Source organism: Sander vitreus, chromosome 2, assembly GCF_031162955.1.
Source record: "Sander vitreus isolate 19-12246 chromosome 2, sanVit1, whole genome shotgun sequence".
Classification (NCBI taxonomy): domain Eukaryota; kingdom Metazoa; phylum Chordata; class Actinopteri; order Perciformes; family Percidae; genus Sander; species Sander vitreus.
The window spans coordinates 19,149,570-19,163,569 of NC_135856.1; the positions used below are offsets into that span (position 1 = coordinate 19,149,570).

Consider the following 14,000-nt stretch of genomic DNA (forward strand, 5'->3'; position numbering starts at 1 on the left):
ACAACAATGATTAAAAAAAAAGAAGTCATGGTTACTACAGTTCTTACCACTGTAGGAATATTGTATGAATGCCTGCTTTGCTTTTTATACCAAGCATGCCATCCTTCTCTAGCAGGCCAGTGAGATGGTTCATGACAGAGTGTATTAGCACGCTCTTGGTCGCTGCCCTAACACGAGGACAGTGTGCAAGCGCGTTCCCAAGTCCATCCAGCAGAGGTAACTCTTCGGGACAGTAGACAGTCACCATGTTGGGTAGAGTCCGCTCCTCACTGCCAGGGTCCACCAACCAGCACGCAACCTATGGCAGACATTCAAAACAGAGTCACTTTGATAAAATGTCAGAAACAAACTTCATGATGCAGCAAAGGTTCTTAGCAAAACAATAAATATATTGTCCAATTGTATTAAATGTTCTCTTTTAAAGCCCCTATGTGTAGATTTGTTTATGTGATTATAGCACCATTCAAATTATTCTGATGGGGAAAGATCCCAGTGAATATTGGTGCATTGCTGTCTTCCAACGTTTCATTCAGAAATGTGTGAGGTTTTAAATGAAATCCCATGGAACAGCCTGCTCATAGTTACCAATATGTGAGTTTCTATACTGTATGTGCTGTATGTGTATGAAAATGCGTGCACACATGATTTCCCTCACCTTGGGATCTTCGCAGTTTCCCTCCAAGCTGATGCTACAGCTCTGGACTAGCATCTTGTACACCTGTATAATGTCATACGTGACAACAACACCTCCTCTATGACCAGCCGGTGGCCTGCTCAGACAGGTCTTCACCAGCCGCAGCCTCTCACTTACTGGCAAATCATCATCCAGTGGAGGCGGGGCCAGACTGGAGCTCAAACCTGAGGGGTAGGGATGTAACAATTACCGGTGTAATGGTAAACCGTGATAAAAATGTTGACGATAACAATTACCGTTTTAATAACGAAAACCGTAATAATTTACATTTTACAGTTTTACATTTTAATTTTGATTATGAAGAAAACAAGTATATAATCAGTGGTGTTTCTTTGATTTGTTTACATCTTTTTCTTTATGTCTGAGCTTGAATGTTTGTATCATTTAAACCTGCACTACTGGAAATGTTCCTGACAAACCCTTGTTCCTTTGATGTTGATGAAGGTTTTGCCTATATTTTTGTAATATAATAAACACTGTTTCACTTTTTGAAACTATTTTAGCTTGTGTAGGCCTATCAGTGCTTTCTAAACATATTGAACACACTTTTAAAAATACCACAATAATACCGAAAACCGTGATAATTTTGGTCACTATAACCGTGAGGTTAAATTTTCATACCGTTACATCCCTACTGAGGGGTAACAGACTGGCTGGCTGAACAAACTATTTTGGAGTGAGCTTGTGCATACATGCATGTGTGTTTCTATACCTTGGCTCTGCTCTTGCTGCAGAGAAATGTAGTATGCATCTCTTGCTCCCCAGCAGACAGACAGTCCAATCAACACCAGTCCATCACGGTCTCTTACTGGAAAACCATCGGCCCTGTGGAGCTCCTGATTAGCTGCTGACGCTGCACGCAATAAATACATGCATGGATGAGGAGACTGCATACAACACAGGCTGTGCTTATAATGTTTTAAGTATGTCATGTGTTGTTGATAATATAATATATAATATGCAAAAACACAAATGCAAGAAAGGAGACGTCTCTGCATCAAATACTTCATAGATGTAGTCAATCTCTGGGTTAGCGCATGGCTGTAATTGATATAAAATTTTACTGTGAGGTAATGTCAGTTGGGTACATGTTTATCAGTTACCTCTCTTATGTTTTCCTCCTATTTCCTCCTCAGGCTGCTGTCTGTGCTCCCTCTTTTCACAGGCTAAAGCCACAGAGTAACGCTCCTTTGTTTTCCACTCGTTAATGAAAGTGTCAAAGAGGCGCCTGTCACTTGCCACGTCTATAATGGAGAAGGTCCCTGAGTTGCTGGAACAGAGTGGTGCATCCTGGGACAGCTGAAGGGTGAAGCCCTTATCAGTCACAGGTGATTCTGCATCAGAGGGAAGCCTGGGCCGGGGAGAGGATGGAGAAGCACGGTTTTGGGGAGTGCTAAGATTCTGGTCAGTGTATAGCAGGGGTTTTGTTTTTGAACTTAAGGTTGGAACAGTCTTTGGTTTCTGTCCCAGCTGGTGTTGGTGGCTGCGATCTGATGTAGAATTAGGCTGTTTAATGTCAGCAACCGCTTCTAATAGATGATTATGGTTTCCTGGACGAGATTTAGGATATTTTGTGATTGCTGGTTTCCGTGGCAGGAGGGTTGAAGGAGTCGACTGGTTGAGTGGCTGAGCGATGAGAGGCGACTGGACAGATGAGGTCGTCAGTTTTACTCTGGGTGTGACAGGTGGAGTTTCCTGAGTTGGGGGAATAAGATCACCAGCAGAGCCTGGTCTCTCCGTTAAATTCTCACTGTCATGTCTTGATGGTTGTTCCTCTCGAGAATCACTCTCATCAGCAACAGCCTGCGCATTTGTCTTTCCGCCTTTTCTGTCCAACTGCATTGAGGGCTGAGGTAGATCTGGAACTGCTGCTGTATTTGCAGCATTAATTAGTGTATGAGTGGCTGTGTGGCCTGTTGTGGTGTTTTGCCAGGGCTGGTCAGACATACTAGGCCAGCGGTCAAAAATCTCTTGCAAACCAGGGCTGCAATAAAAAGAGCTTTCAGGTGCATTTTGTGGGTGTTTAAAAACGGCATTATCTGACAATAAAGCATTAATTTCCTCTTTCTTTACCTTTGTCTCTAATTGCGTCCCATTTTCACCCTCTTCATTCATAGTTTCCTGTCTCCCGCCTGGTTTATTGTCATGTTGTGCATTACTATGCTGTTTCATTTTGTGTGTATGGCCTTGATTATTACTGGCTTTATCCCTGTCATGCTCATTTTGAGTTGTGGTAGTAGTTGTAGTGGTGGGTTGTGGCTGTATCTGACTGGGTTTAGGTTGTGGTTCTGACAGCTGTTCCTCAGGCACAACATGGTCGGTGTTGGGTTGACTTGCTTCTTGAGTTCTCTCTGTGTGTTTGAGCAAGCTCTGCCTCTCCAGAAAGTGTTCACCCACCAGCAGCGAGTCGCCCCACTCTGACAGGTTGAAGGAGGACTCGCCCCATTGGACTGCCTCCTGCTTTTCCGCCTCCTGATTGGCGAGAAGCTCACTGCGTCTTCGCTCCTGGGTCGACGGAAGAGGGTCTCTGATCTCTTGGCCAACAGGCTCCTGTTCGTCTGATTGGTCGAGGATCTGGTGTGGGCTCAGACCAGCCAGTAGAGAGCTGTCATACAGGCTGTCAAACAGGAAGCTACTGCTTCTGTTAACACTCTCGGAGGCAGCCCGATTGGCATCCTCATCACCACTTTCATCTTTATCTTCAACAACATTATCACCATCTGGACCAAGAGAAATCTGGAAAAACAGTTAGATTTTTAAGAGAAAAATAAATTAGGAGGTTAATAACCAAAACATAATGGATGATTCTGGTCACTCACCTGGTGGCTGGTGTTAAGGATGAGCTCCATCTGGCTATCTGTGAGCGAAATGTTAAATCTGGGACATGCATTGTCAGTGGCTTTAAGCCAGTTACTTCCATTATTTATGTCCTTAATGATGTCTACAGCTGCTTCTACCATTTCCTCCTCTCTTATCTTCTCGGTTTCTACCGATTGATTCGTACCTCTACCATTCCCATCTCTGTGTTGACATGCCTGTTGAACAATGATTATTTCGGTCTGGGTATCCAATTCAAAGCTGTCACCGAAACTCTCTTCTCCGTTTTTAACATCTCCCTCTGCTTCCTTATCTCCCTCGTCTCCAGCGTACAGCTCGGGAGATGAAAACGTATCTACCTCTCCGCAGTCCATCTTTCTTCGCTTGGCCTCAGGAGAGAATAAGGGAACGGAGGCAGGAGAGACGGTCAGGGGAGAGTCTGACATATCTGCATTTGTAGGGGCTTCTAGCACAGCGGGAGCTTGAACAGTTGTAGGCACCTGGCCTGCAGGCGCTACATTTTGGACTGTAGAAACCACCAAAGGTTTTGAGTGCAACGTCTGTGCAGTCTCTACATTATCTTGTAGGCTTTTGTCAGTTTGTATAGAGTGGAGGACTTTGCTTAAGGCTTTCGAGTGCTTCAGTCTACCTGGATGCACAGGTGAGGCACCATCTCCTTTTGATGTCCTTGTAGGAACACCGTGGTGTACTTCTACTCGGGATACTGGAGCTCTGAACCGGGGAGGAGGCATCGGGGAAGGAGAGGGCTGAGGACGTGGCATTGGTCGAAGCAAAGGACTGGATATGATTTCAGCCAATTCCTGTGTCAGGCTCCTTTCAGGAACAGGACCATTTGCTTGATGACTCTCCGGTCTGATTGAGGCAATGCCTTTACTCGTCTCCCCTTCTTTTGGCTCGGCTTTCTTGTCATCTTCCCCTCCTTGCTTTGACCTTGTGTGCTTTTCTCTTTTTTCATCTGGATCTTCTGTGTCATTTTCCATAAATAATTTTTTATTTGCCTCGTCGTTTTTTGTTTCTTTGCTTCTTTCCACTTGCACTTCATAACCCGTTTGTTTGATTTCTGGCTCTGTCCTGTCTAACTTTCTGTTCTCCTCTAATTTTCTGTTTACTACCGTGTCATCAGGCTTGGACTTCCCTTGCTCTCGGTTGGCTTCTCCTTGTGCTTTCTCCATTTTCATTTCAGATATTCCTTTCCCGCATTGATATTCTTCCTTATTCGCCCCTCCATGTCTGTCAATATCTCTCCTGACCCTGTCTCCTTCCTGGTGATTTTTATTGTTATCGACCTGTGCTTCATGTGAGCTGAGATATGAGGCAGATGAGGTTTCATCGGGGCTGTTTACAGTTGGAGCCCCAGGAGGAAGTGTTGTCGGGTCCCACTGAACACCTAACTGGGCTAGGTCTTCCCGAAGGAGGAGCCTTGCTTCAGACACTATCTCAACAGCGGCCTCCTGTTCCGTCAGGGCCCGACCACCAGTGACCCAGACGCAGCGGAGGCTGCGTCTCTCGGCTGCCTCCACCTCACTCTCGTCCACTGCACGCTTAGAGCTGAGGATGACAGACAGTATAACATTGGCTTTACTTCTGGGGTCATGTTTCAGGGAGATTATAGCTTTGGTGTGCTGATGCTACAGTTGCACATACTTTATGCAAGCTTAGGGTTTAACAGGGGTTTACAGGAACGTACCTGCTTCTATCACCTTGACTTTTCCAAAATAAAGGAGGTTGGTGTATGTTTATAGTAGTGTTGTTAAGAATAATGCCTGCACACTCCAAACCACATACTTACTTAAAACGTTTTAAAAATGTTTGAATCCCAGTCAACTACAACTATTTGGATATTTTTATATATATTTTGTATGCATATGATATACAGTACATGACTGTCTCTGTACATCCAGTTATGACTTCTTTACTTCATCATAGAATTAATTTTTTTAAGATTATTTTAAGGGCTTTTTATTATACAGGACAGCTGCAGATGTAAAAGGGGGGAGAGAGGGGGAATGACATGTAGCAAAGGGCCTCAGGTCGGAAGCGAACCTGCAGACTGAGCCTTAGTACATGGGGCACACGCTTAACCAGGTGAGCTATCCAGGTGTCCCACAATGTGCTATTTTATGTATAAGTCTCAGTTGCTGGCACTTCATTTGAAACAGCCTGTGTGCTGTAAAAATAATCATATTCTTGTTTACCTAATATGCTTATATCTTAATGGTACTCACAAACAAGTACACACCTACCTCTTAAATGGGACAGCATTCCTCAGGGCTTTCTCCACATCAGCTACAGTAGCCCTGGCTAGTTCAGCGACAGTACAGAGGCCTTGTGCGTACAGCGCTCTGGCTCGTGTTGCATTCAGGAGGGAAACTCTGACAAGGTCGACCAGCTCCCTCTGGACTCCGAAGCTCAGCCTGGTCTGGTACTGGGACAACAGCAGCTCCATGTTGTGCCAGCCCAGACGCTTGCTGAACACAGTTACCATACCTGAAGGGATGACAGAGCGGTCTGAGTGTTTCTGTCAGCTGTACCACGGAGCATATGATTTAGAGTCATTTAATTACTAATGTGTTGCGGTTTGGTTCTGGCTTTCTTTGGGCTATTTTCTGTGTTTACATTGATAATAAAACACCATAATTAGTATGATATATATACTCACACCCAGACAAACTTGTTCTGAGCCACAGTTAAGCACACACCCTCAAAGTCTGAATTACACTAAGACCTCATAAACCCTCTCACAGTAACTTGATGTAAGAAGAATGAGCACTTTACATGGCTTTGAAGGAATCATGTAGGTGCAGAAACATCAGCTAATGGAATAAAGTCTATGCTGTATATCGGTCAGTCTAAAGTGCTCCAGCATCTTGCATCAAGTTACTACCTTTGTTACTGCCCTCCCCTTTTAAGTGTAGAATTCAGAGTCTGTATACTCTACTGTATATGTCCTGACCTTAGAGATGCTCAGCAACACTCTTAAGCATGTACCTGCATATGTAGAAGCAGACTGCTGGAGAGACTGTAACTGCCCACGATTGCAGTTGTATTTGGATGCAACTGTTCCCAAAGGCACCTCATTCACCAGATCCTGCAGCACAAGGGTGGTGAAAAACCTGTGAGGAGATAACAGAGAGAGAATGGAGAAAAGTCCTATGTGATCAAAACATTTCTAAAACGTTTTTTGTTGTTTGACTCTCAGAGGAGAGGATACATCCTTGAGTAGTTTGTGTTAGGGTCTCTCTCCAGAGTCAACTTTCATCCAGGGGCCACAATGTTGGGAATCAATGGCATAAAGGAAGAGGACAAAATAGCACGAACATCTGAATAAAATAATATAATGATGAACAATCAGCAGGAAACCGATGGAGTGCCTTCTCCAGGTAGGGAATGAGTCCTTACCCCAAGTGAAGGAGTTCAAGTACCTTGGGGGTCTTGTTCGCGAGTGAGGGGACAATGGAGCGGGAGATTGGTCGGAGAATCGGCACAGCAGGTGCGGTATTACATTCAATTTATCGCACCGTTGGACGAAAAGAGAGCTGAGCCAGAAGGCAAAGCTCTCAATCTACCCGGTCAGTTTTTGTTCCTACCCTCACCTATGGTCATGAAGGCTGGGTCATGACCGAAAGAACAAGATCCAGGGTACAAGCGGCCGAAATGGGTTTCCTCAGGAGGGTAGCTGGCGTCTCCCTTAGAGATAGGGTGAGAAGCTCAGTTATCCGTGAGGAGCTCGGAGTAGAGCCGCTGCTCCTCTGCGTCGAAAGGAGCCAGTTGAGGTGGTTCGGGCATCTGGTAAGGATGCCCCCTGGGCGCCTCCCTAGGGGAGGTGTTCCAGGCACGTCCAGCTGGGAGGAGGCCTCGGGGAGACCCAGGACTAGGTGGAGGGATTATATCTCTAACCTGGCCTGGGAACGCCTCGGGATCCCCCAGTCGGAGCTGGTTAATGTGGCCCGGGAAAGGGAAGTTTGGGGGTCCCCTGCTGGAGCTGCTACTCGCGACCCGACCCGGATAAGCGGATGAAGATGGATGGATGGATGGATGAACAATAACCATCCATAAACTAGAACTATATATAAAATATGATATGGATATTACATTCTTCCAAAACCGAACACTAAAAGCTTAACAGATATTGATGTTTTATGGATCATGTAATTGTGCTCCCCCTTGTTTACTGGTATAATAGCATACAGAAGTGTGTAACTGTGACTATAATTTAGTATGAAATTAGGTAATTGTTTTTCCAAACCGCACATTAACAATTATAATTTTGGATTCCTTATGAACAGAAAACCACATGAGGGGACTATTTGCCAATACTATCATATACATACAGTATAGTTTGTGTAATTAACATAAATATGTGCATTACCGTTTATGAATAGCCATTTGTCTACGTTGCTTCTCTGTCTTGGCGACAACTTTGCCACTGACGGATCGTGCAAGAAAACCTTCCTGGACACCCACGAGCTCTGCTACTCTCTTCATCGATGACGAGAGCTGTTCCCACAGACAGAAGAACTGATACCAATCTATGGTAGTCCACTCTGCGTACAACGGGGTGATCTGGGGGGAATTTAGACATAGGATGAATTTTAAATACTGTGCATTTGAGGATGGGACATTTTTGGTTTGGTTAAGAGCTAGAATTAAGATTAAGTCACTATAAGGAATGTATGGTTGAGAGTTCAGGGATGATAGGGAGTGAATAAAGTTGACAGAAACCTATTAAAAAAATACTAATACAAGATATGTGTACCAGATACAGAATGTGCAAGTCATTTTCCAGTACAAAGCCCTTCATGGCCCGCTGGAGATCTGCAAATATTCCCACAGCCTCAGGAGGGGAGAGGGAAGAGGACAGGGTGGCAGCACCAAGTTGAGTCGGACAGTACCGCTCCTCTGGATATGAAAAGACATCAGGATATACAGTAGTTAGTGTAATGGCAAAGGTTTTTCAGCTGATACTTTGGCTTGTACACTGAATTACGTAAGAACACTTAACACCAGCAATGGTTCAATTTGTAACTAAAAGGCTATTTTCATCGTATGTCAAGATATCAAGAATGCTCATTGAACATAATAAAGGCTGCACATAGTAGTACCTTGTCCGTCCTTCTGGATACTGATAAATTCGTTCTCCATCAGCCATTCAACACAGGCCTCAATAGCTCCTTTGTTGGTTTCTTCATTTAATTCTTTTCTGCTTTCACATTTCATGCTGGCAGCCAGTAGTGAGCACAAAGCGTACGAGCTCACATCCTGTGGAGTGCTGGCCAAACCGCCGACAATGATCTGCAAATTGGGATGATTCAAATTAGGGTCATAACACAATTAGAAACACCTCAGACTTTCCACATCACTTACTCACTTCAAAACCGCACTCAAAACCCATCTCTTTAAAGCTGTTTTTAACTTGGAACCAAACTAGCTGTGTTTCCATTGGTTTGCTTTTTTTAGCCTGCTTCTATGCTGCTTTGCTTCACCTTTTTAATATCTATCTCTAGTTGGTACTATTTCTGTTGTACTGATCTTGTTATTGTTTTTCTATCTTTACTTTGTAAAGTGCGTTTGAGTACCTTTTAAAGCGCTATATAAAATAAATGTATTATTATTATTATTGAATTAATCTGACTATGCATCAACAGCCTCAATAGGATGAGGCAACTACTCTTTAAGAAGGAACTATTCATGATCTATTTACTATAAGTAATTTCAATGGGTGCAAAGTTCATTGAGATGTCGGCCATACCTCTAGGATTGCTCGCAGCATGCTGGTGGTGACGCCTTCGCCCTCCCTTCTCGCCAGGCAGCTGCTTATTGGCTGAAGAGCTCCCGTAAGGAGACTAATACCTTTCTGACGCTCTGCCTCCTTACACACCAGCACACTCTCACCTGAAAGAGGATGGACAAAATAACGCAAGGCCAAACTAAAGATGTTTTTTGAATTCACTTTTCAACTTATATGTGCTCAGATATTCACTCACAGAAGATTTGGTTTTTTCTCTTCAGGCAACTGGAATACCAATGAACAAGCAATCATTTTAAAAAGCATTTCTTGCCCCCTTCTTCCCTCCATACCTGTAGTGTCCACTCCTTTTCTCCCTGCTCGTCCAGCCATCTGTTTGTACGTGAGTGGGTCCAACAAGTGTCCATTGAAGGTAGGGGTTCTAATGATGACCCTGCGAGCTGGGAGATTAACCCCTGAGGAGAGGGTAGAGGTGGCGGCCAGGACTCGGACCATACCCTGACGAAAAGCTCCCTCCAATATATCGCGCTCATCAAATGTCAAACCTACAGAGACAAACTTCATCTTATTCATAAACTCAAAAAAAAATCCATTCAGCCCGCAGTTTCTTTGTGGTTGAGACGTTGTGTGAGTGCGATTACCGGCGTGGTGGAAGGCCACCCCCCATGGCACAGTTCGCTGGAGGATAGGGTCTAAACCAGCTGGAGTACGTCTCAACTGGGCTACAACATCCACTAATCCTTCCCGATCCAGACACACCGGCTGTGGCTCTGCTTCGCCATGACGATCTGAAAGGATGAGACCAGAATCTAGACTTAACACAAACTATCTTTAGAACAAGCTACAGTTGTACTTGACCTCACTATTAAACATAGTATGCCCAAAATGTAAATGATCTTGTACCTGTATGTCTGAGATTGTAGAATTCTCTGGCGATGCTGTCTACCAGTTTCTCACACCAGTTCTTCGAGGGGCAGAACAGCAACACAGAGCGGCCCTCTCTCACAGTCTCATAGCACAAGCTCACTATGTGGTCATCATCCCCCTTTATGAAATATCACATATTTATCACACACACATAGCAAACGATTATATTTCTGGTGTAGAAAGAATAATTCATAATAACACGCATGTTGGATGATATCTGAACTACACTCTCAACTACCTTAATTCGGAGTGCAGGGGTGAACTGCCGGACCACAGAGAGGCTCTTGTCGTAAATATTGCAGCCCACCTTGAGATGCTCCTGCAAGGGTACAGGTCTGTAGTCTGTCTGGTAAAGCTCTGCACCTAACCAGCTAGCCAGGAGGGAGAGGTTAGGCAAGGTGGCGCTCATGCCTATGATCTGTACACCCTCAGAAAGAGACCTGCAGAAAGAGTTGCACAGATTAGCATAACAACTTGGATTTTGATTTTTCTGTTATACAAGATACATGTAGATAGACTAACAGACACAAACCCAGTGGTGTTCTGCTTCTGCGCAATGTAGCGGATTTTGGTTAAGAGCAGTTCTAGTAGGTATCCTCTTCCAGAATCTCCAACCATATGCAACTCATCCACCACCACCATACCTAGCAGTACAAGAACACACACTTTTCCAACTCATACTCTACATTTTATACTCAAGAAAACACAGTTATCACTGGTATGTTACCTAGTAGATCCATGTTGTCCTCTTCAATGAGTCTGTTAACAAGAGAATTGGCTTTTTCTATGGTGCAAACAGCCACATCCAGTGCTTTGAACCCTCCGGCAGCTGAGGTGCTGCCCATATATCCATCCACACAAACTCCTGCCTCTTCAAATACACTCTACAGGTTCACAGAAACAAGTCTGTTAGAGAGATGGGTGTATGTATGTATGTATATATGTGTGTATATATATATATATATATATATATATATATATATATACATACATACATATACATATACACACACACACACAACACATTGTCCATAACAACATGCATGTGCTTTTCTGTCCACCTTTCCCTCACCTGAAGGTAGTGCATCTTCTCTTTAGCCACAGAGACAAATGGCAGAATGAAGAGAGCTTTTCTTTTAGTCTCCAACACACGCTTCAACATCAGCAGCTCTGACACCAGAGTTTTTCCAGCACTGGTGGGGGCTGAAAAAGAAGGGATATAAAGCTGAAAATGACCCGAACAGTGACTGACTCTGTGAATCACTTTTTAGATAGAGATGTTTGGTTTCTCACCAGAGTACACCAGGTTACCTCCCTGCAGCACCTGTCCAACAGTGAGGCACTGAGCCTGCCATTCGAACATGTGAGTCACTCCGTGTTTCTGGTAGCGCTCCAGGACAGGTTTAGGTAAGCCCCAACTGCATAACAGCAGCTTTTCGGCTTGCCCCGCCGGGGCACACAAGGCAATGCCTACAGTACAAATAACAAACTCTCTTTACATGAGGTATTAAATCAAACTGGTGGCAGAAGATATTAGTACTGTGACTTATGTATTTTGTACACAGCAAAGTGGATTTTACATTGGAAAGAAAAATTGTATCTCAGGGTGCACATCAGAGGCACAATCTAATGTCAGATTTAAATGTAATTCAGTAAATTAAACTATCTGGACATACCTGGACAAGAGATACGTTCATACAAGGTTCAAGGCTGGCTTACAAAGCAGGCATAGTGGCCAATTGCCCCCAGGACCCCAAAAGCTCCAGGCTTACCGTATGTTCACTGGTTTGTGCCATTGCCTTTTTTTGATTAAATTTGAGGCTATTCATTTATATCTTGCAATGGACATTTATTTTTCTTCCTTGTCAAGTCTAATAGTATAGTATTTATGCGCCCAAGTAGTATTCCAGTGTAGAAAAACATTATACAAAGCACAGAGAATTGGAGGAGAGGAGGACTAAAGGGGGGTGCAGCATGTTAATCCAGCCATGACAATGCGTCATAAGGAGTGAACAACACAGAGAAACAAAAACAATTGCAGGAAATATCAACCTTAAAGAAGGTTTTATAAATTCTACTTTACCTGGCTGAGGTAAAGTGTCACTGAGAGTACTAAGGTCTGAGCCAGTGGGAACTGTGAGCACAGAGGCAGACTGATTCTGTAATGACGGCTGGAGTTTTGCCCTCTTTATGGCAGCTGCGAGGCGGGTTGGGCTGAACAAGATGTAGTCCCTTGATACATCCAGAGGTTGATCAGCATTCATATTTGACCCACTTTTGTTTTTGCCACGAGGAGAGCTTTTTCTTCTGGATGTAAGTGTCTGTCTACAAAAACGCATAAAAATGAAAACATTTGTTAAAAGAAAAGAACTGAGGCACATAATCGACACAAAAGATAAACTGGGCAATAATGTGTAGGTTAAAACTCACTTGGTGGAGCTGCCTACTTGCTGACAGTTTTTTATTTCTTGACAGGATAACCCATTGATGCAGGCAGAAGGTGGTGATGGCTGGATGTTCTCTGGGCCCCTCTGAGCATGCTCCACTTCCTCAGAGTCCTCACTGAAGAGAAGCCTCTGTGCAAGGTCTTTGCAGTCAGCTCTCCATCCTGGTCTCTTACAATCACCACTACGCCCACGGACTCTCTCCTGGGTGCTGGGGTCTCTGTGGGGTCCTTGGCCTGTAGACTGAGGAGCTCTGTCAGCTCGTGAGAAGGCAAAAACAGCTGATGATGCCGGCTCTGCCTGTACATCCCCGTTTACTGTTGTTGGACAAGCATTTCTAGCTGCAGGCTTCACAGAGTCTACAGCATCCAACACCTGCAGCATCTCCTCGTCAAGAGCGAATGTGCATTCTCCCAGTGGAAACATTGCTCCTCCATCCTAAAAATGGAGATTAATACATGTCTGTAGATGTAGATGTGCAAAGGATGATAGAGTAGGAGGAAAAACTCTCTCTCAAGCTGTCACACTCACCAAGAGGCTGTCTTTGTTAATGTTTGTTTTGCCTGATATGTAATGAGTTTTCTGCAACAGTCTGTCTCCGTCTGGTGGCTCATCAGGAGCCTGGAAACTGTGCTCAGAAAAATGTATGTTCACCACAGGTAAGACTGACGATCATCAATAGAAATGCTACAGAGATTGGAAGATGTCTCTAGGCAACAGGAGGAATTTGGTCATAATTCTTCAAAAAATCATTATGAACATTTATGAGTTAAGTTTAACTGATTACACTTACCCTTTCTTCTTCTTGATCTGGTGCTGCCCCATGTAGCTTTTCTTTGTCAGGGGAGGACCCGAAGTGCTCATACTGAAGAAGTTGTACTGTTTTTGACAAACGCGTGAGTACGTGGATGTTCATTAACATGACATCAGTTTGACTCTTGACACGACTTTATAAACTAGCTATAGTTAACACTCAAAGGTAAGGTAAGCGGTTAGGCGAAAACAAGCGTCGCCGTAGAATTATTTATTTTGGTTGCTAAATGTAAACATTGTCTTTCCGTTGGGCAGCGTTCAAGGACGCGCTGAACAAATGTGAAATCAAAAAGTCCGCCGGAGTGCCGCCCCCGGTGCTCCACAAAACAGTTCGACGGAACAAATGCTTGAATACAAAGGTTCCCATGCACTCCTAGCCTACTCTTCCTCCTCCTCCTCCTCCTCCTCCTACTACTACTACTACTACTACTACTGGCCACAATTTACAAACTGTACATATGATATTATATTTAAATTCTGTTGCTGTACCACGTAGTACGCTATCTTACACTATACGTTATACTAATACACTATAGGG

The 14,000-nt window shown here is 44.1% G+C and overlaps 1 protein-coding gene across 4 annotated transcripts in view; it reads right to left on the reverse strand.

Moving 5' to 3' along the window:
* Positions 1-13,738, reverse strand: part of polq (polymerase (DNA directed), theta) — an 18,907-nt gene extending 5,169 nt beyond the window's left edge. For 3 of the 4 annotated variants that reach the window (XM_078259773.1, XM_078259764.1, XM_078259782.1), the window contains exons 1-23: positions 13,443-13,738; positions 13,181-13,277; positions 12,636-13,087; positions 12,289-12,530; positions 11,499-11,675; positions 11,278-11,408; positions 10,933-11,089; positions 10,738-10,849; positions 10,444-10,645; positions 10,182-10,323; positions 9,920-10,066; positions 9,611-9,823; positions 9,282-9,424; positions 8,635-8,824; positions 8,289-8,431; positions 7,902-8,095; positions 6,521-6,645; positions 5,776-6,019; positions 3,514-5,080; positions 1,798-3,430; positions 1,407-1,547; positions 656-858; positions 91-298 (exon numbers count right to left, since the gene is read on the reverse strand). In XM_078259773.1, coding sequence (XP_078115899.1) covers positions 91-298; positions 656-858; positions 1,407-1,547; positions 1,798-3,430; positions 3,514-5,080; positions 5,776-6,019; positions 6,521-6,645; positions 7,902-8,095; positions 8,289-8,431; positions 8,635-8,824; positions 9,282-9,424; positions 9,611-9,823; positions 9,920-10,066; positions 10,182-10,323; positions 10,444-10,645; positions 10,738-10,849; positions 10,933-11,089; positions 11,278-11,408; positions 11,499-11,675; positions 12,289-12,530; positions 12,636-13,087; positions 13,181-13,277; positions 13,443-13,513 — 6,934 coding nt within the window. In that variant the 5' untranslated portion in view covers positions 13,514-13,738. Of the gene's footprint in view, positions 1-47; positions 299-655; positions 859-1,406; positions 1,548-1,797; positions 3,431-3,513; positions 5,081-5,775; positions 6,020-6,520; positions 6,646-7,901; positions 8,096-8,288; positions 8,432-8,634; positions 8,825-9,281; positions 9,425-9,610; positions 9,824-9,919; positions 10,067-10,181; positions 10,324-10,443; positions 10,646-10,737; positions 10,850-10,932; positions 11,090-11,277; positions 11,409-11,498; positions 11,676-12,288; positions 12,531-12,635; positions 13,088-13,180; positions 13,278-13,442 lie in introns of all 4 variants that reach the window. The other variant, XM_078259791.1, reaches the window with a different exon arrangement.
* Between the last annotated feature and the right edge of the window lie 262 nt (positions 13,739-14,000).